Source organism: Athene cunicularia (genome assembly GCF_003259725.1).
Source record: "Athene cunicularia isolate RWA chromosome 21 unlocalized genomic scaffold, athCun1 chr21_part1, whole genome shotgun sequence".
Lineage (NCBI taxonomy): Eukaryota > Metazoa > Chordata > Aves > Strigiformes > Strigidae > Athene > Athene cunicularia.
The window spans coordinates 3402110-3424743 of NW_020799127.1; the positions used below are offsets into that span (position 1 = coordinate 3402110).

Below are 22634 nucleotides of genomic sequence, written 5' to 3' on the forward strand. Positions count from 1 at the left end.
AAATTCAGACCAGGAAGGGAGAGAAGTAGCTCTGTTGGAGGCAGTGGAATTGGACTTGTGAGGTGGAAGCAAACAGATCCAATGTCAGACAGGGGCTGAGTGGAAAGGCAGGCACTGGATTCAATCTTTGGCTCCCTTTCATTGTCTCTATTGATGTCTCTGGCATGTTGCTGCAGTAGGAAGCGGCACTGAAGGGAAGCATATGAGCGGTTTTCTGCCATATGCTCCCCACCCTCGTTCACAGCACTGTGCCTGAGCCCGACTTCAAAGTGAGGTGCTTTTTCTCCTTTGCCTGCAGCATTATGCTGGGGCCACTGTGTGACCAGCAGTCTGAGCTGGCATGCCAAGCCTCCTGTGCCTAGTGCCTTCCAGGTGAGACCGAATGGTGCAGGGCCATCAGAGCGAAGCAGGCACGTCTGCCCTGCATAAACCTTAACACAGTTTTCACACCCGGAAGGGCCTATTGCATCCACCTCTTTAGTGCGACAAAGCACCATCCTCTCCAGCCTCTGCCTTGCCCTGCTCTCACCCACTCCCAGCAAGGCCCCTGCCCTGTCTGCACACACCACCCTCACCTCGTGGACTGCTTGGCCAGCATGGCCACATAGGTGATGACAAAGTTCTGGAACTTGCGGCGCTGCTCCTCCCAGCGGTCCTCCACCGAGTAGTAGTTGGGCAGTGGTGCCCCGAAGAGGATTTCGCTCCGCAGCAGGGAGCTCTTCATGTTCTCGGCAGACAAGCCCTCATCCACGTACCAGTAGAATTCAGGGTGGGTCATGGCCAGCTCCAGGGACCCTGCGGGAGAAAGCAGCGCCACTTTTGTTAGGTCCTGCTTAGTTGACCTGGCAAGGTACAGAGTCTAGTCTGAGAAAGGAGAACTGGGAGTGATCCTGTCTTTGAGCAATGCTGACTGCTGCTGCCTTGCAGAGAGCAAGGAGGGCTGGGAAAGGCTGGATTGCAAAGACTCCACTTCTGCTTTGTGACTCTGCTTGCCACGCTGCCTACATGCAGTTTTCCATCAGGGATGCATCTTTCACCCAACTGTGATCTGAACCACAGCTCCCCCAAGCAGCGATGCACACAACATCCCCATCAATACTCCCACTGCTGGATGCACGCACTTCTCATACATTGGGCCAATATTTGCTCCACCACCCTGGGAAGCACAAGAGCTAAACAATACCCATGGAGGGTGAGGAGTCCTGCCTCTGCTGTGACCTGGTACCTCTGCCATCTGATGGCATGGGGGATGCAGAGATGGAGGCACTCAGCTAGTTCTGAGTAAGAGACACTGCATGTCTACTCCCAAAATCCAAGTTCCATTGAGCTCACACCAGAAAGCCATAGAAACTACCCTCTTTCCTGTTTTGCTTGCAGAATTGTTACTCACACCGGAGCAGATGGAGTTAATTCTTTGTCTGCTCTGTGTATGGCTCCTGGACAGCTATCATCTGCAGCCTGTGCTTGGGAGACAGATGGAGGCTTCATCCCACAGCCACATCACACCCACAGACTCCTCATGATTCACCTCTTCTTCACCATCCAGAGCCTCTGCTCTACTAGAGGGGCATAGTACAGGGTACGGAGCTGGGAGGAGGAGGCAGGGCATTCATCTCCTTATAGAAGCCTTTCCAGCTGGTGACTCACAAGCTCCAGAGCAGCCCACAGACCTCTTTCATCTGCTCTACCATGCAGGGAAGCTCATCCCTATTGTCTGTCCAAAAGCTGACATTCATCTAGTTAACCACAGTCATTTACAGGGAACACGGGTAGTAGAAGGCATCTGTACAATGCAGGGGGATTACAGGGAACATGGGCAGTAGAAGGCATCTGTACAATGTGGAGGACTCCCCCTCATTTGCACCTCCCGATTGCTTGTTGGGGCCTGTCTAAGCCATGACTGGAGTTGCAGGGGCTTTGCTGAAAGGGTTGAAAAGGGGCCCTAGCACAGAAAAAGATTTCTCAAGGCACAACATGACAGTATCTTCCTCTCTGCACAAGGCAAGTCACCCCTCTTAGCTGCAGTGACTGCATGAGCTGGCAGGAGATGCATGGCTTAAACACGCCAGCCCTTGCCCACGGCCCGCAGCTCACCTTGGATGTCAGCAAGGTCTTGTCCCATGCCATCATAGTAAATCTTCCCTCCCCTCTCTGTGGGGAAGAAGTAGGTCATGAGGGAGCTGGGAGGGGAGCAATAGGAGTAGGAGCCCAAGGGCAGATCCTTCAAGACCTCATGGGGCTTCCAGCAGAACTCTCGGAAGCGAGGGTGGTCCATGATCTTGCGCTCGACCTCATGGATGGTTACCAGGCGCTCAGTAGTGAAGATGTTGTTTTCAGAGTCCCCCCGAGCCAGAAAAATGAGCTCGATGCGCCAGTGGGCATGTGTCTGTGTGTTGGCACTGATGTAAGTGCTGGAGTAGTCCCAGCGTGGGGCACCCCTCCCAGTTCGGGAAGTCCTGTTTCCTGGGTTCAGGTGGGCACGGGGCTTGGGGAAGCTCGTCCTGCCCTCGGGGGTGCTGCGCTTGACCCGCGCGCTGACCCCGAGGTGGGAAGCATTGAGGTGAAGCTGCTGGAGCTGCTCAAAGATGAGCCTCTGGAGGGTTTCAGAGGTGAAGTCAGCCAGGTCCCGGCGGTTCCTCCCCCATGACCCAAACTGAGACTTGAGGGCCAAGGCAAGCGCATCGAAGCGCTGAGAGGACTCGTGGTTACGGATCTCAAAAGCATTGTAGGAGATGTCAATATCCAGGGTGGGGTAGTGGAGGAACATGACAACAGCAAGCACAGCAGGGATGGCACAGCCCAGGAAAAGGATGAAGCCAGCACAGTACGGGTTGGTAAATACCCAACCAACAATATTCCAGAAGCCAGACACAGGCAGCGTAACACGCAGGGGCCTGACTCTGCAGGGACTTTTCCCACACAACAGAGCACCTTCTCGCCTCTTGCGGGAGCTAAAGGCTACCTCTTCATCTTCCTCATCTAGCCAGGCATCCTGTAACAAGGGGTCATCCTCTGTGTCCATGTCCAGCGCCTGCACAAAGGGGTAGAGAAAATCAGTGAGCAAGGCCCAGCAATGGGTGTCACCAGGCACAGCAGTTGCCGAAAGCTCTGGGCAGCAGAGCCGGGGAGGGAGGCACACTCCAGCTCCCTCAGCAGCAGAGCACGGCTCCTTTCAGTGGCTGTAGCAGATCCGTGGGGTCTGAAGGACCAGGCTCACCATGGGGTATCCCACAGCCTGGCTGGCAGAGGAGCTAGAGAGGGGAGAAGTTAAACTATAGTCCCAGAGCTCAGTGCTCTGAGAGAAGAGGGCTCTGCATGGCTCCAGGAGCATCAGGCACAGAGACAGCAGGGGATTCACTGCACACTGCTCAGACTGCAGCACCAGGAACATTTAATTAGTTAACCTGTTCTCATGCCCAGGACCCCATGCTACCACATGAAAAATGCAAGGGACCCTATATCCCTCTCCTTAAAACCGATTTTCCCCCAGCTATTTACAGCTGTGTTCATCTTTCCCACAAAGCGTGCCCGTGTGTGCACATACCGAACCAGCAGCACACACCCGCACGCCGGCAGATACACATGTATACATGCACCTGCACACGCTGTGACCCTGCCCTAGTCCCTGAAGGGCTATCCACCTCCAGCGTGGGAAGGGCTGAACAACTCCACTCTCCTCTCACCCCTGAGAATACTGTTTATGGAGTTGGTCTTCCCAGTTCCTCTGGAACAACCAGAAGCAAAAGCAGTTACTGTCGCCGTGGAGTAAGGGGGAAACTCTCCGTGATGAGCCCACAATTGGGCAGGAAAGAAAGGGAGACTCCCTGGCCAGTGCTCTCCTTCACTGCCAGCACACACAAGTTCTCAGACTCTCCCCACGTGCCCCTCCTGGGTGTTGTGCAGCAGCCTCCCAAGCCAGGTGTTGGTCCCTGAGAGCGAAGCCCAGACCCTCGAAGTATGACTCCCTTTCCCAGCTCCCAGCAGCAAAGCCAGCAGCCCCTGCTGGCTGAATGGACAGATTCAGTTTGTTACTTGACCCTGGTAGCTGCAAGCAATTTACATGCAGGCCAGAAGCAATTTGCCAACTTTGCTCCTAACCAGTGTTTCTATTTTATATCAGCAGGAAGATGAATTGCCAGCACCCCTTAACTCTAGGTCCTCCAAAGACCTGAGAGCTGCCTGAACCTAGACTGAGAGGAAAAGCAATGGGGTAGAAAAGCTCCCTGGCAGAAGAGGGATGTGCAGAAGAGCAAGGGTCCCAGCAACCCCCCTGCCTCTGGGCAGCCTGGGTGATACCTGTGGCTTCGGTCTCAGGGAGTTCACGGGAGGTACAGCAGCTCCCATGGGATTCCCTCTGGTCAGGACAGCACCCATGCTGGCAGGCTGGGCAGAGCGCTCGCAGAGTGGCAGAGCCTGTGGAGAACAGGGAACCTCTGAGCTCCAGCCTCCCTACTCCTGCCCACACCAAAGAAAGCACGAATACTGATCAGTGGCTTTAATCTACAACTGATAGTTGTCTCAAAACATCCCACCCTTCCTGTCAGTGAGAGAGCAGGGACTCTGCCACCCCCTCGCTGTGGTTAGGCTCAGGCAGCTGGCTCACCCACCTCAGCCAGGCTGCGGAGAGCTGTGCAGGAGCGCACGTGTATGCCTGGGCTGAATCTGCCTCCTGCTCTGCCATCTCGCAGTGCAAAAACAGATGGGCACCACTGATGGCAGATGGCCACAGTCCCTCTTCTGCCAGACCTCCAATTCTCAGGAGGCTAAGAAACAGGGTGAGGAGAAGGCGGCTCCTAAAATTCTGCTGTGTTGTTTCCCCCTTCACATGTAGGACTGTTAGCAAGAAGGCAGCGAAGTGGGGGTCTTTTCAAGTCTCTGGAAAGCTTAGGAGAAGTCTAGCTGGTTTTAGACCCCATTAAGATTTCTTTAATCAGAATGCATAATCCTAAACAGCCAGGGAGCATCTGAGAGTTTCCCTGAACAGCCACACATCACTGCTTGAGTCTTAGGCACAGGGTCAGAGCTAAGAGCACATGAACAATGCTTCCCAAAGACAGCTACCGGCCTGCAGGTCTCCTCCACCTCAACGGCATGCACACCCATGTGCTCTTCTGTTGTTGCTTACACAAAGCTTTACTTGCGTCATGACAGGGAGGAGGCTTTCCCAAGTCCCTGAACCTACGTATAAATCCTCTCCCAGCTGCTCCTTTCTGCAGTCCTGTCTTCTCTCCCACACTCTACACTCCCAAACTCTCCCCAGAGTAGCCATAATGCCATCAACGCTGACAAAGCAGTGGAGGGCAGTGACATCCTTGTATGTGTGCAAAGCCTGCTGGCACATCAGCCCCCCCAAACACAGCAGAGTGCCAGCCCCAGCTCAGAGGTCACCCCATGCTGCTCGCCTTTGCAGACAGGCATCATCAGCACATGCAAGCCCCTGGGCCAGTGTACAGTTCCCATCCATCACTGGGCTGACAAGTACTAGCACCCTTCTGCCTCTGAGAGGCCAAGCTACAACTTCAGCTCACGTTAGCAGAGCAGATTGGCACTCAGCATCTGGGCAAGTTGGTGTGTTCATGCAGTCACCTCCACTCCACCCAGCTGCCCTTTCTCCTGTTGGCCTGGACTCTGCTTCAACAGAATGGAGTTACTGCAAGACCTGATCAAGCATATGTATTCTCTCTTTAGAAAGAGAGGTAAAGAGTCATAATAATTTCCCATTTACTGAGCTACTGAAGAGAAGGAGGAAAAGATTCTAATCCTGAACAGAAGAGCCTGCACGTGATGAGAAAGGGAAACAAGAGAGACTGAGATAGTAATAAGCCAGCAGAAAAAGGATCATACCATCTTTTTTAACCAAGAGCTAAATCCTCAACTCAAGGAAGGGATCAGACCTAGGCATCTCTCTCTAGCTCTCTTATCCACTCTCACAGTGACTGTAAAACCCACCTTATACCAGACAGGCACACACGATGTATGAAGGCCAAGGCATTCTACCCTCCAGCTAAATACTGGTACAAATTCTGACACTGGTGTAAACCCTGGCACAGTAAGTGCTGGAAAGGCCCCAAGATTATATGTACTCACATGAGAACTGAGTCAGGCAAGGATCAAGATTTGGTCCAGGCAGAAGGGTAGGAGCAGGGGGGGAGGCACTTGGGCTGTGCTGTCCCTGACAGTGACAGCCTCCTCTGCATGTGGGGTATGCACGTGCGCGCATCCTGCCCTAGTTCCACCACAGCTCTGAACTCCCTTCAAAAGAGAGTTAACCACATGATTCAGCTGCAAAGCCAGACACGGCTCACTTAGCATTGCCCTTGGGACTCGTCTGGCTTTACTGCCTTAGTCAGATCCTGCCTGGGTCAGGATGAAAGCTTATCCAACCCAAAACACAGCAAACTGAATCGGCGGGGGAGATAAACCCTGAAATCAGCCAGAAGGGGAGTGAAATGCATTTTTTCTGCTTGAATTCTATTTGGGGGCTGGCCTGCTTTCTCTCCACCACCTCCTGTACTACCCACCGACTCCCAGCACTGAATGGCCCAGTTACTTTTTCAATTCCAGGATCTGTACAGTGGACCTAATCCTGCAGCCCTCATCACAGCTCTTCCTCACTTCTGGCACCCCACAAAGCTTAGCCTGCTCCAGGTTGGAAGGAACAGAGGGTAAAAGCACCTTCTAGGAGTTCTGGATCTGTTTCTTTAGAGAAGAGGCACTGATTCAGCTGGTTGGAGTAGGCACTTGGATTTCTTGGGCTTCCCTCTGCACCTTCTAAAGCAAACAGGCTTCCTCCTGGTTCAAAACCAGCCAGGACTCTCCAGGGTGGCAGAACCTCCCGTAAAGAAGGTTTCTGGCTTAGATTCTGTGCTCTACATGCACAGGGTCCATCAAGTCAGACAAAGGTAAACCCTGAGTCGCATGCCTGGCTACACAAAGCCAGATCTTGCAGGAACCTACAATGCCACGTTACGGACAGCCCTGGTCCTGACTGCAAGCAAGAAGCAAGAGCCACGGCTGCAGTCACTATGGGGTGCCCCATGGCAGGGACCCCGTCCCACTGTCCCAATGCTTTTGGGTCCTTCCAGCAGGAACATACAAGCACGGAATAGATGTGTGACGGGAAGGGCCTAGGCTGTCACCGCACACCCCATGAAGGACAGGCCCTGAAAGAGGTGCTTGAGTAAAAAGAGCTCCTCAAGCCTACCGGCCCGGTCTGCAGCAGGTCCTGCTCTGCCTCCCACACAGCCATGCACAGGCAGACTGTGCACATCAGCCAGAGAGCAAGGGGCCGGTCTCCCCAGCGTACCTATCACGGGGAAGATGTGGGGGCCTTTCCCTTCCCCACACCACCTCGGTACGGATGAAGTTCCAACAACGGGGTTGCAGAACTGCAGAGCTCTGCAGAGCTGCCAACAGAGTATGTTGCAAAGGGAGGACAAATCTCAAGCCTTTTGCCCTAACAGCTGCATAAACCCCAGACGCTGCATTCCTCTGGCAAAGCTGGGCCTGCAGGGTTTGTGTTCAGCTCACCCACCTCCTATCCTGATATCCACAATTTCACCTGTGCTGCCTTGCTCATTCAGTCAGCCAAGAACCACCCGGGGAAGGGGAAAGGGGGGAGAGGCAAGCAAGCTGCTGATTCAGCAGCACAGCTGAGCTTGGAGGGACCTTGTAGAAAACTGAGCTGGAAAGGGAGGGTAGGAGGGGGATTCAAGAGCGGAAGAGAAGGAGGAGTCTGTAGTTCAGTACATAAAAAAACCCTCCTCCCTTAGCATTCAGCCTTCAGACTGCTGGGCAGTTTCAGCATCCTGCCAGGATGCAGATCCTTCCTGATCCGAAGATGGAGTTCAGAAAATCCATCACAGCAGAGAGGTGTGTCATGATGAAGAGACTCACATCTTCCAATCCTGTGTTGGTACAGACACACAGCTTTATGGAAGGTACCAGTAACGCCAGGATCCAGCTGATGATCTGGTTTGCCTCTTTGCAGCCACAGCAACAATGTGGAAACAGGACTGGGAGGAAAACAAGGAAGGTCTCCTTGCCAAGGCTATTTTTTCAGTGCCAACAGGCACTTCTATCCAGAAGAGGATAAAGGGTATCTCACACCAGATCTGAGCCATCCCCCATGGCCCTGCACACCAGACAACCTGCAGCTGACCCTCAGCACCACAGCCAGGAATGCTACCAGAGCACAGCTGAAGAGGCTCACCCCTTTGCTCCCTGGGTGACTGTCACAGATGAACTACGGGCCTCTAAGCTCCTTGCTATTTGCACCTCTTTTTCAGCAATTTAACCTGGGCATCCTCCATGTCTTGCTGCAATTTACCAGTCTGAGTAATGAATTAAGCATTTAAAGCACTGCAGGGCTACGAAGCACAGGGTAGGAATAATTATGACTCCTGTGAGCGTGACACACAGCAGAAAAGAAGGGACAAAGCCTAACCTGAGAGATCTTAAGATCAGTAAGAGTTTTGCCCTCAACTGCAGTAAGCAGGATCCACCCCAACAGCCCTGCAGGGATTGTCACTCATTTGCACCCCAACCAGGAAAAACATCCATGCAGCTCCCATGTAACAGTTCTTTTTCAGTGAAATCTAGGATAGAAGAAAGTCATTGACAAGTTGGGGAGAGGCAGTGACAGATGAGGAAGCTAATTACACTCGACCTGACTAATTAATGCTGACTTTCAGATTAAAAAATTCTCACTAGTGTTCCATTTCAATTACTCAGTTGTTCCTTCTTACAGGAAAAAAGAAGCCTTGTGCATCAGCAAGCTAGAAAGAAAAAAAGGAAAGAAAGCACAAGGCTAAAAGGGGAGGGAAAGACAATTTCTGTAATATGGGAGATTCCTATCGACAAAATAATTAAACTTCACATTCGTTTCTCCCATGGGCAAAGCTTTCAGAGCAGATCTAGCAGTTTTGAGGTCCTATCTGTACTGAAGACTCTTGGAGTTTCTGCCAAAGGCAGCTTCAGGCCCCTTTGTTAGCTATATAAAGTTCCTCTAAAGAGGGAGAGAAATGGCCTTTGTGCTTGCAAAATCATCCTAAGAGCATCCAGGTCCTGCAACAAGCCACCTCTCTGTAAGGATGCACAGCTGATGGCTGGGATGGACACAGTGCTCCCAGGCCCCGTTCAGCTGAAGAACGCTGTACACAGCTCCGGTTGTGTTACACAACGGGAGTGCAACATTAATGTATACCCACCCACTCCAAAGCAGGGCTCCACAGTGACACCGAGGCTCAGGACCAGAATTTTGCTCTGCATTTGAATCACTGGGATTAGTCTAGAAGCATCATTTTAAAAAAGCAACCAACAAAGGCTTTCTCAGGTCCCTGCTCTCCCTTTACCAACACAGCTGTAACTGAGTGCGTGGAGAAAGCTGTGTGTTGCTCTTCACCAGTGCAGACTACCTTCCATGAGTGGGAAAAATAAAACAGCAAGGAGGAATTAGATGCAATTTCTGGGCCCCTAATTGGAGGTCTGACTTTCAGAGGTGTTGCACTCCTGGAAATGCAAAGCACGCCCAGGGCACCTCAGACTGGGCATCTGACCCTGAATCTCCCGAAATACTTCTGGAAACACTCGCTTAATTTAGCCATTGACCAGAATCTGTGCCTGAGGATACAACCCAGAACTATTTCAGTGGAATACCAGCCAGAGATGCACATGCTGCTTAAAGGTACTGGTTTAAACTGCTGGCTAGGCTGGCTCCACCATTATTAATCAAGCAGATTTACTCTTCCAACTGTACAGCACAATGCATCAACAAGGTTTTAACCTATTTTCTTTCTGGACCCTTTGCATTTCCATTCCCACTTGCTTTAAATCCTTCGGTAAGATGCACAAAAACATCACCAGACCCCAGGCACTTTGCAGATCAGAATAACATCAAAGTGCTCCAGCAGTACAGTGCTGTTGAATTGCAGCGCAATGATGTAAATATATGTTTGCTGGGAAAAAAGTTCAACAAAATGATTTTTTTAAAAAAATAGTATTTAAAGCTCTATCATCTGCAATTCCACTTGCAAGTCGATAGATAGGGCTTGTATACAGGATGGAGGACTGTCTGATCTCCCAAACTTTACAAAATCCAGTACATGCATGCACTCTCTCTCCTAACTGAGGAGTCCTCTTTCACTGCTGACTGTCCTACCCTCCTGTCCCCTTACAGGCACTTTCACACCCTGGCTAAAACAAGAGCGAATGGAAATGGAAGGAGCCAGTCAGACTGGATGATCTTAAAGGGCTTTTCCAACCTGAATGATTCTACGATCTCTCGACCTGCTTTCAGAATGGACAAAGGCTGGTTGCAGCACTCTCAGCCTACAACACTGAGGGTCTCCAGCCTGCAGCTGCCTGCTTTCCAGGTCTGACAAGCACTGATTAGATCTACTCATAACTGCATGCCAAAAACAGTGTGGAAAGATTAGCTGCAAAGTCAAGCACTCACCAGTCAGGAAATGCCAAATTCAGGGCTGACACAGCATCCTTAATTTGCCCCCCTTCTGTAAATGCTTTGCAGTGCAGTTTTTCTTCCAAGCCCTGTGTCCAAAGGCAGAGACTCTGGCCCCCACCAGTGCACGCGATGGATGATGTTCCCCGAACCCAGTAGCTATTTGCTACCTTGTTCTCTCCTCATTGTTCAGCATGTGGTCTCACGCCTCATTTCTTGCACGCTGCTCATGCCTGGCTCAGAGGCAGAATTATTAATTTCCTCATGAGCTTTTCAACACTGCCTGTCACGACAGAGTCTGAGGGCTGAACAAACAGGACTGAACTGAATCTTCTCCTAGCATCTCTGAGAAGAAGGGGGTGGTGTAGTCCGCATCTGACAGATGCTGGAGCTCAGGAGATCGGAAGGAAAAAAAAACCAGACACTTCTTTTGGGTGCCTTGCTTGACACACAACATACCTAATTTCTTAGAGTGCACAGAACAGCACAGATGGGGGCTGCGTGCAACAAACTGCGAACTCTGCTTTGTTCTGCGAGCATAATTTGAGCTGTAACATCAAGTGTAACCATCGTTGTGCAACATAATCTCTATGCTGTCGAGGGACATCTAACCTCCACAAGAAGAGCCAATTTCACACAATCTATGCTAACCAGTGAGATGTATGACAGTACCTGGGACACCTCAGAAAGGTTTAACAGTGCCAGACAGTGCAAGGACCAGCAGTTTCCTCACCTCTCTTTACCTCTAACCTGGCCATGTGGACAAGGAACAGGCTGGAGAAAGGGACTGCAAAATCAGTATATGGGGAAAAGTGAGAAAGACTGGTTTAAAAGGCATTTGCTTTGCTATGTGAGAAGCCACTACCTGCACAAAGAACAGACCACAAAGAAAATGGACAGGAGAACTAGTTAACCTTAGCTATGATCTACACAAAGATGTGCAGCAAAAATCAAAAAGGAGTGCAACAGCAGCAATGCTGTGCTTTGCTAGGAGTAAGATGCCTGCAAATAAGAACTAGCTCAGCCATTCAAGTTCCCTATTTTAACACCACAATTTTCCTAAATGTTTCCTTAATTAAGAAAAAGAGTGATCCTGCAGCCTTGGATCAGGGGGAGACCTTCATGGCACTAGTTTGGGAAACTGAGGCAGCCCCACCACAGCTCCAGCAGGTACCAGCCATGAGGGGGTTACTTCTTAAGCAACTCCCAGAATAATCTGTATCCTGACAGATTTTTAAAAAATCCAAAAGGACCCAGTAAACTGCCCCCGAGTACTTGCTTTAAAGTACAGAAACTGGCCTTTTTCACATAGAATGGTCACCAGGATTTGTTGACAAACCATGTATGATCAGTGCCCTGCCATCCCAGAATCGCTGTAGAGGTAAAGCTACATAAGAACTTTGCTTACATGCATGTAATTGCCAAAAAAAAAAAATAAAATTCATTTCTGATAAAACAATTTGCCCCTGGTTATTGTAACTAACGATTGTAGGTGTTAGAAGACAGCTTCTTGGTTATAATCTCACGAAACATGCCTTGCATCCTCGTGCCATGTTCACCACTTGAGTTACTTGCTTGTGTTAATGATAAGGCCCTGCTGTCACTCAGGCATGTGGCACTTACAGGTTTCTGCGCACAGACACCAAGCAAGCTGAGACTCTGATATGCTTCAGAAATGACTTACCTAACCGTTACAAAAATTACTCAGATTTTGTCTGAGCCCCAGCCACTTGCTGTTGCTAAGTAAAGGGTTGACTTCTGGATCAGCCTTTGGGTGCCTTGACAGACTTCAAAAGCACCCTGGATCCCACCTACCAGGGGCCCAAGATAACAAGCTTGTTAAAGGTGTGTGGATTTCCACACTCCAGTGTCTACCCCGAGCACCTGTGTTCATAGCAAAGACTTTACAGATCATTAAATACAGATGGTTGCCACAAACCAGGGCCTTGTATTATTATCCCAAGAAGTGTCACTCATTCCAGGAAGGAATCTCAGACCACAGAGAGCATTCTCCAGTTCCCAAGACCCTGGAATAATCTGCCATCCCCAAAGCCTGTGTGCTGCTCTTTTATAAACTCGAGCTTCCCACACCACTGTCAACCTGAAAAGGAAAGCCAAGTCCTGCTGTCAGTGCCTGCCAGGCATTTATCATTCCTCACCCCCCCGTGCTCAAGCTCCCCAGTTTACGTCACCACTCTATGCTCAGCTGCATGATTCCCAGCTCTGACCCTGCTCCCCACACCTGCTCCTTGCAGCAGGAGGAAGTATGAAGACAAGGGCTGGCTGTGCACTCTCCTCCATCTGCAGCTCCCCAGCAATAGCCTGCTTGTGTGCACACTGTGCTTCTGGGACTAATCAAAACACCCTCTCCTAAAGGCCCCTTTCCAGAGTCTCCCCATAAGCTGCTAGTTCATTACTGAGAAGGAGGAAGGCAATTTCCTCCCCTCCGTGCACGTGAGCCGCTTTCTCGCCAGCAGCCTAAGCAGCAGTTTGTGCTGAGGGAACTTTGCTGGATGTGGTTCTCTGGCAGCAATGTGAAGGGTAACACAGGAATGCCAACCTGTGCTGACCGCCCTTCTTGCCAGGCACAGCACAGGCAGCTATTTCATCTCCACTTCTTGCCACTCCAACATAAAAAGTACAATTAAGGTTAAAAGAAAATGTTGCAAGTACTCCCCTTCACCTGAAGTGTCTGCATTCAGCCAGCTCTGCTCATCATTCTCTCATCTTCCAGGAAAAGGAGGTGCAGGTAGAAAGTTCCATTTCCACATGTGTTGGAGTCATATGGGCCAGAGTGTCTCACTCCAGATGCTACCTAGCCTCACTCAGATGGATCCAACAGTCTTGCCTTTTTGCTGCTATAATTTACTGACATCAGAAAATGCCAGATTCACAACAGGAAGGCTGTAAGGACTGCAATCTGTGGTGGGGACACAGTTCCCACAGCATTTCAGGCATATTTAGGTCTTCAGCAGGGCTTTCCACATACCAGCATGAAAGAGGAATGGCAGATGCTGTAGTCCTCACAAATGAGGGAGCAGAAGACATACCCAAGGTCATTCATACACCACCCCAGCTCCAAGCTGAGCTGATCTGTGGTATAGACATGGCCTCTTATTTCTGAGAACATGAGGGCCTGAATTTTGTGGAGAATTCATCCTGACAAGTCATTACAGCTGAGTGGGAATAACTGCAGCAAACCACGCTCTACTGTCACCCATGGAAAACTTACTACTGGATCAGGAGGGACTCACAAAGTAGCTTGTAGCTAGCTGGCTCTCAGCAGTCTATAAAGTGGGATCTGAGCAGGTATGTCTTTCTTACCTCCCACACTTCTCCCTCTGAAACATATGCAGCTAGCTGCTCTCCTCCCATGAAAACCTGGTGTTTCTGGAGTTCGATTAATTAACACTGCTTTTTCATCTTCCCAGGATCAGTGAGAAATCTGGAAGCAGAGGTGTAAAGCCCAGAGGCTCTACTGCCACAGCTGACTGCTCCAGAGCAGGACCTGGGTGTACACAAGGTTTTTCAGAACAGAAGGAAAACTTCCTGAGGGGAAGGGGAGGATGTGGAGACAAGACAAGATGCCTCAATGCCTGAACAGCACGTCAGCAGATCCCCTGCCAGTACAAGGACTTAAAGCTTACTGCCAGCTGCACCAACCATGCAGAAACTCACATTAAATGTTACCACAGCTCAGTGAGCACAGTCCTGCAGACCATTAGCAGAGGAGGGGGCAGGGTCTCGGAATAAGCAAACGGGCTTTAATGCCACATTAATCTCAGGGAGAATCCAGGATAGTTCATCTAATACAGGCAGGAGACACTAAGAGCTGGTTCCTGTTAGTCCCTGTGCAAGGGAGGGAAACATTGCTGGCAGCAGCTCCCAGAAGCGGCAGTGAAGCCATGTCTATCGGATACAGAGGCCACCAGGACTGAGCTGAGCCAGCAGTGGTGCCCCTTCTCCCTCCCAGCACAGGCCTGGAGAAGCATGATCTAAGCCTAGCACAAGAGCAGCTCAGGAGGAGGCAGACACCACCCTTGTCCCTGTTCCCCTGCTACCAAAGATTCAGAGACTAACAGCCATGTGAGCGGCAGGAGCTCAGGAGCTCATGAATGACCATCATCCAACCCCAAGGATACCAAGGGACTGCCATCTGGCCAAGGGTCAGAGCATTTCAGGCAATTGTTCCTGGTTCCATATTGCATCCCACACTTAGCCAGGCACTCGCAGGCTGAGGTGCTGCTTGTGTTAACTGCAGGACACAAAAGCAAAGGAAACATTTGTGGCTCTGCTCTCCTGGGGCAGCTCACATCACGTGCTTCTCAACTGCTCTCATGTTCTGCAGTCTGAGACCCCATGTTCCATCCTTTCACAACATGCCTTGTCCCAAAGCCTCCTGGGATCCCCCTCCACAAGCAAACACAGGCTATTCCTGCACAGACACTCGTAAACTGATTTTCAGAGGGACTCACTCCACTGCCCTGTGCTGAAGTGGAACTGTGTCTGGCCCTCTGGAAATCAGGCCCAGCTGGCTGAGTAAGGGAGCAAAGTCCCTGCAGGCACTCCCCCAATCAGCCAGAGGAATAGAAATGCAAACAGTACCGGGATCCGCAACATAACTGAAGAGATGGGCACGTAGGCAGGTGCTGCACACGCAGGAATGAATTTAGCCGCATGTGTGCCAAGATTTGGATCCAGAAGGAATGATCTCCCCCACAACACATCAGAAATACAGGAGAAATACAAGAAACAGCAAGAGGTTTGTAAAGGAAATGTCATCACAGTCTCAACTGAATTTGTCACTGCTACTTACAGTATAGCTTTCTGTTACTGGAATCTAAATAAGGTCAAATGCTTTACTGTATCACTCACACAGAAACCTGTGCTATGAACTCTGCAGTCAGTGTGAGGTAACTTTCACCAAGGAATTGGTTCCATGTAGCAGATTTACAGGAATGAAGCTTCTTTTCTTCAGCTTAAGCAGTGCCACAGGGGATGAAACATTTACCTGCTGATATATCTTGTTTCCAGTTGTCATAGGCTGGTGTTTTATAGCTCTCTATGATGCTGCAGTGTTTCTACCATGCTCTGTGCACAAGTATATTGACATCTGTGACAAAAGTGAAATGGACCGAACAACACAAAAGACCACAGCTCAGTTGCCCACTCGCTGCCTGTCTCAAAGACCCCCATGTGAAGTGACCGAGCTGAGATGTAAGGGTTAGGATTGGGAGAAAGAGCAAAATTCAGTTTGGACATGGGAAAAAAAAAAAAAAAAAAAGGCTCGAAGCATTTACATCAGATTCCGAGACACTCTATTTAAAAGCACGTCCATAGATTTGATGCTCAGGTGAGACCAGGGCACTGACAAGTGCTCAACGGGTTCTGAAGAGCCACAGCTCAATGCCTGGAGTTTGGAAGCTGCAACTGTTGGCAGGAAGCACCAGAAGGAGCAGCTTTCTGCATGGTTCAAGAACAAGCCCAAGCTTTCCAGCAAAATAGATTTAGCTTTCAAAACAAGCTGTTGTCTATATTGTCCAGACTGACGGCCCTCAGTTTAAATGAAGCCCACTGTTTTATTGAGTCACTTTCATGCTCTTGTGGGCCCATCCACCTTCCCATTTCAACTCAGCCATAAAAATTGCCTTGGAGATTAAACTCGGCGCATGAGTTGTTGGCTGGAGAGCAAGTGGGAGGGTGTGCAGGGGGGAAAGTGGAGGGAAGGAGGTGGCAGAGGAAATAAGACAACAGACAGATTTGGCCAGGTTTGATTTACAAGCAGGAACCAGGGTTGCTTTGGGCTTTTCTCAGGCACGTTTAAAATCCTCTGTTGGGCTCTAGTTCAAATCCAAGTTTGCAGCCTCATCGTCTTCAGGAATTCATCTGACTTGTTAAAAGGAAAAACAAAAAGACAAATTATTTGATTCAGAGAATCAAGTGTGCTGCATGTTCAGCAGTACCCCAAGCAGTAGAAGGGATTAGGTATTGTTTTGTTTTTTTCCAAATTGTCTCCACAGACCTTAATACAGCACTCAAAAGCAATTCATTCTCAGCTCCTGGGTGTAAAACAGAGCCAAGAAACAAGTCAACACATAGCTCATCCCCCTAGGAGCAAAGAGCACTTTGCATGTGTGCATCATATCAGCTTCTATCAGAGACTGCATAAACCCTTTGCAAACACCTATCAGATCCAATTCCCTTATTCCTCTAGGGAAATAGGTCGGATTATATGCAAGTTTACAAATGAATTAAAGAAGGTTCCACAGTCTAGCTCCAGCTCTGCTGGAATTCAGCCATTACTTTTGCCAACTTTAACAGAAGCTAAGAAGACCAGGCAAGTTACAACCAACATTAAGTTTTAGTTGCCATTTGGGGAGCAGCAGTGGTACCTACAACTCCAGTTAGCAGTGACACAAACTGGGTGCTCAGAAATGGAGGCATCCAAACCAGAGAGTCATCTTTGCTACAGCAACTTTCCAGATCTGCTCAAAAATCACAAGATTTGTGGCAGAGCAACAACAGGACTCAACTCTTCCTTATCTCTTGCTTTGATTACCAGATGTGCTCCAGCTTCTCCCATGCTCAATATCATGAAGTGTGAATAAGTTAATACCTGCAGAGGCCTGTGATGCTAATACATGAATCTCCTTCTCTGCTGTTGGTCTGCAAACACAGATCCTTTAAGAACATGGGAAGGCAAGGGTAAACAGGGCTTCTGTGACACATTTGTGTAGACGGACTGTGAAATGTATCGAGCCAAATGATCCTGGAAATTAAAGTGCCAGTTTAATGTTGGGAATCATTATTATTTATTAAAAACATATCACCACATATAGATGAAGAAACAGAGACTCTGCGACTTGCTAGCCTAACATCAGACAGCTGAGTTCAGACTAGAGATCTCCCAGAACCCTACTCTGTTTAAGTCAAAGAAATTTCTGCTATGCAAAAGTAAGGTGGGAAGCATATCTGCGGCAACATCAGACAGGATGCCCTGAAGCCCATACAATCTCATCCATCTTAGCAGGTACATCCCGGGCTCATGTTCCCAGTAGCAAATCCAATGTGACTTCACTGACGTGACCGCATTTACACAGAGCGAGATCGCAGCTGTGGAACCAGGCCCCAGAAGCAACAACATCCACACTCTGAAGTCCAGGCAGAAAAATGATTCTCACCTCTGACTCCACTCCATAAAAGAGCAGAGAGTCAAGGCCAGAAGCAGTTTAAGAACCAGACAACTGCCAGTATGTCTTTCACCCCCTGCAAAGACATTGGCCTCTCCCCCTTCTGCACTATTTATGTACCATGAACTGCCTTCTATTCAGGAGGAGTTGTTCTCTATTAACAGAGCTTGGCAAAGATCAGGAATTAACTGTGCCAAGTTTCAAGCCTGCTGCCTTAAGGCAGATGGCAGGAAAAGTATCCCAGCCTTGTACCCCAAACCTCTCCCAGCAAGCAGAGATAACCCAAAACAGGAAAAAAGGGGACAGGTATCTGTAAAGCCTCGTTTCAGTGCAGGAGATAGCCTATGTCTGGGGTGCCCTGCTCTGCGACGGGCACGAACGGGCAAAGCCTCCTGCACTGCCAGGATCTGCTGGTGGAGAGCAAGGGCACAGGTTTCACTGGAAGCTTTATACTTCCAGAGTTACAACAAGGAAGAGGAGATGCTCTGCCCCTCCAAGTCAATGATGCTGCTATCATCAAATAATCAGCACTGCTTATGACTGGCACTGAACTGTATGTACCTTTATGGGAAAGCAAACCCCTTTGGGACAGCTGGAAGGACATGATTCCCACAGTTCCTGCAGACCCACAGCATAAAACAAGAGCTGTGGTTGCAGAGCATCCTCTGCTTCCCATCAGCAGAAGACAGATGTTCTGCCATCCCCACCACAACGGGTCTCCCAGGAGCAGTTCCAGTGCCTGGGGGTTCAAGTCACCCCCGTGAAGGCGGATCACCCAGCTGCTGGCAGGAATGGACAAGTGGACTCCTGAGCTGTGAAGTGCTGAGTGTCCAATTCTGGTGAAATCCGTATGACATGCAAGTGCCTTGTTCTTGCAAAAGGAGAGCAACATCCCCAGCTCTAAGCAACCAAAATTAAACCTTTGAAGTTTGTTTTGCCAAACTTTGTGCCTGTATTTTCTCCCGTTAACGGTGTGACACTCCAGTTACTAATCTTTTATTTTTCAATACTATAAAAACATGACTCAATAGCAGTGCTGAGCCCTCAGGAAACTTCTCTCCTGGTGCTGCAGAGGACAGCTGATGACAGTATGACAGGCAAGAGGGTCATAAATAATACTCTACTGGGTGCTAATTTAGATAGTAGTTGTAGCTCATGCCTGAAGCACACTGCCATCAATGGGACAATTTACAAACTCACAGTTAAACCCGTGCTGAAACATATTCTAAACTGGGGTCAATGGAAAGTCTCTTGCTGACTTCACCTAGAGCTGGATTAAGCACTTAACTCTTACATTGTCTCCTCCATGCTCCTGAATTATTCATTAAGGACCAGACACTGCAATCCATACTCACACTGCGCTTAATCTGTCCTTTAAATTGACTTGCATTAGTCTGAGTCACAGGCATCACAGCACCTAGCTCTTTAAACAGTCTCACTGAATGCAGCAGAGCTATTCGTGAAATAAGGTACTCCTCCGCAAGGGGAAAGGAGGCAGGATCCAGCCCTTAGAAAAGACATCAGTAAGGCCAGACCTCAGAGAAAATTCACCCTGGTAAAGCTGCATCAAGATGAATGAACTCAAGTAAATCTGTGTGAAATCAATCATTTAAAGAGATAGCCTGTTCTGTAGTATCACAAGGGAGACATAACGGAGTGCTAGAAACTAATATTTCATTGTTCAACTTCATCACAAGGTCTGGAAACACATTCCCCTGCCCCTGGCCACACATTCACAGAGCTGAATGGCAGCTTGCACAAGCACCTCGTGAGGACCGTTTTATCTCTCTATATAGAGAGAAACAGGGAGGTTTGTGGAAAGAAGGCAAAGCACATATTCCAGTCCTCTTGACTGGCACAAAAGGAACAAAAAGTAAACAGGACTGCTTGTCACCAAGGAGGTTACAAGTACCCACACTTACCAGCAACTCCTTCCTCTGCCAACCTTGCAACTTCCAGTAGCCAAGCCTCCCTGACCACATTACTGGCTCTGATCCCGAAATCCCCTGAGGCTACTTAAACAGCAAATAAACTCACATCACAAGAGAGCCGATTACCAAGTACCTTCATCACTGAGCCCAAATCTATAGTCCAATACTTTAAAACAAACAATGGATAAAAAAAAAACCCACAAAAAACAATCAGGTAAGTAAAAGGCAAAACCTTGTGCTCTACATTGAGAAATATAGAGGGTTTGATTTTTTAGAATGAATTAATCTGTTCAGTTCTCATTTATGTTAGTGCTTCATAAGATTAGAGGATTAAACCAACTGTATGCTAAATGCTTCGTGCTAAAGAGAGCCTTGCCAGGATTTACTGCATGTTGGCATGCACGGAAATGATGGCAGCATCACCCAGAGACCCTGGGACTCACAGGAGGACCTGTTCAAATTCCAGAAATAAAAATCACAGCTTATCCAGATTTTCCATATGCCGTCAGGGTATGAACTCCTATCCCTCTCCAGTTTCAGTCAAGCTTACTTATTAAACACTTGTACCCAACAGGCAAGTCTTTGTATAAGCAGCACTTATCTCAGAGCACTGGCATCACAAGAGGATTTCAGATGTGCTGGGGTTTTCTGGATGCAAAATGTTAACACCATATTCATACCCTCCCCCAGTGCCATACTGAAATGCACACATCCTATCACTCTCATGCTATAGTTACATATACATACACACAGATCACAGCTACCCCCATAAACTCCTGCACAACACAGCTTGTTAAAAACATTTCTCATTGATGGCCCAGAAATCACAGATACAGAAGCGGTCAAAGTTCTCCTGTAACTTGACCACTTTTTCTACTGGTGTGACAAAGGCATTTGTGATGTTTCATTCATTAATGCTGAAAAAGTACAATATCTTGGGAGGCATGGCCAAGGACATTCTAGGTATTGAGAGAATTTTTAGCACCTTTCAAAAGCATTCTCCCCAAACACCTGATAACAGACATTTCAGCAGTGTGAAATCCCTCATTTCTGTGCCCCCAAATTACACAGAGCCAGTCAGATATTGTCACTGTGACTCCCTATAAGTGCCTTTCTCCACTGCTGTAAAGAGACAGTATGTACAATGAGCTGAGAACACTATAATATAGCTAGTCAGATAAATCTTGATAGGGTGTCAGTGACTTCAGGTGGTGGTCTGGTTAGGGGGTTTTTTTTTTCACCCCTGAGGATGAATTTGGCTCTGTACGTTGCAGAAACTGAATCACAATCTTCATCACAGTAGGTGATTGGAACGATGCTGATGTTACTCGCCAAATGCCAGTCTGGTTCTCACATATTATACTGTTACATATTGCTCTGGGCCATTTGTCCCTTAGCTTTCCCCCGTGTGTGTCTAGGTGAAACGGTCACAAATGTTGATGGCTAGTTTCCCCTTGAATCATTTTTCTATCAGACAAGCATCTTCCCTCCGTAGTGGAGTATTTTCCCCCTGGGAATACAGCAGGTATTCACAGGGGCAGCAAGAAGAAAGGAGGAATGGATCTTTTATCGTAATAAGCACTTCCATTCCATCTTTGTTGTCTTTTTCACTAGCTTGAGTCTGTTTTATTCCAGGCTTAGGGAATCAAACCATAAGGCTCCAAAGGGGTAAAGAGACTGGCTTGATGAGTCTAACCTCTGAAGATGTATCCAGTGTGATAAAAGAAGTATAGCTATTGAAACATCTCCCTTCAATACAGTTATTGTGTTGCTAGGTTTCCATCTAGACACACAGCCTAAAAGAGCAATCAAAGGAAGCTGATGCTGTGGATAATATCTTTATCAACATTTCACAAGGTTGTTGGGGAGGAAGAGGGAAAAATAGTGTCCCTGAGCAAAGTTTTACTAGTGAGAATAGAAAGCTAGTGTCAAAAGCTCACCCAAATTTTCATGGGAAAACTGTTTTTAAAAATTGAGCTTTTAGGGTAGCAGATTTAATGTGCATCTGCATGTGGCTTTGTGAGCAAAAAGTCATTTGAATTATAAAAGTGCTCCTCATCCCACTTAACTTGAGTCATGTCTTGCAGCCGCAGAAGAGGGCATGCACTGGCTTTGTTTTAAAGGAACTTATTCGCTTGCATACTACATTAAATCCTAACAGACTCAGCACAGCTGTCAAAATACTATCCTAAAAACTGCCTATGCTAAGGTTGCTAACCAGCACGCTGCTGTGCCTGTGTACAAACCAAAAGTGCAAGCGACACAGGATGCAGCAGCAAGGAAGATGCAAGGTCCTACACATGCCTGAGGGACCTGCCACTTGCATCTGACTCCCTCTGTCCCAGAGGTTTTCAGTTATACTCAGCTCCCACCCTTCTCGAGTGCTTTCAAACACCTGGGCAGTGGCAACCAGCCCCACTCCTTAGGTTTGGTCACCACATCACCAAAGAGGAAAGAACACGGAAGAGTCCATTTTCCCCAGGACACAGGCTGCTTTTCTGGCTTGTCTTTGGAGACCACCTGGAATGGTAAAGGGCCCAGGACTGGGCTGCAACTGGGACTGCTGCTAAGCAAAGTCATGCCCTTACTAAGCCAGCCAGGGTTTTTAGGCAAGAAAAGTCAGTTTCTACATAAGGCAGTATAAAACAGGAAGGTTACCTTAAACGTGCCAGGTACATGATTCTCTTTACATCTTCTAGATAAAGATCTGACACCAGCTGCTGTCAGAGATGAGGATCCTGCCTGGCTGGAGCAGCTAACATCCCCAAGCATGGCTCTGCTGACTCTCCTCCTCCCCAGGGAAGCAGGCCAGCCCTCCGTGAAGTCGGGGACACAAAGCTGCTCAGTTCTGGCGCCCAACTTTTCCCCCAGGAGAACAGCTCTGCTGCAGGCACAGCTCGATCAGCTTATTATAGAGGCAGCCTCCCCGGGAAACGCTCTCCTCTGTGCATATTCATGAACTCTCCGGAGCTTCCAGGGAGAGTTGGTTAAATACACAAGTGAGGGATTTAGCTGTTGTATTCGCAGAAAAAAAAATAAAAAAAAAAAAAAAAA

At 48.6% G+C, this 22634-nt stretch overlaps 1 protein-coding gene across 3 annotated transcripts in view; it reads right to left on the reverse strand.

Moving 5' to 3' along the window:
• DISP3 (dispatched RND transporter family member 3) overlaps nt 1–22417 on the reverse strand; it is a 42023-nt gene extending 19606 nt beyond the window's left edge. Inside the window, exons 1-3 of one of the 3 annotated variants that reach the window (XM_026862641.1) lie at nt 22239–22417; nt 2095–3031; nt 576–795 (exon numbers count right to left, since the gene is read on the reverse strand). In XM_026862641.1, coding sequence (XP_026718442.1) covers nt 576–795; nt 2095–3031; nt 22239–22352 — 1271 coding nt within the window. In that variant the 5' untranslated portion in view covers nt 22353–22417. Of the gene's footprint in view, nt 1–575; nt 796–2094; nt 3032–10456; nt 10625–22238 lie in introns of those variants that run through there. The other 2 variants (XM_026862642.1, XM_026862643.1) reach the window with 2 other exon arrangements.
• Nucleotides 22418–22634: the final 217 nt, after the last annotated feature.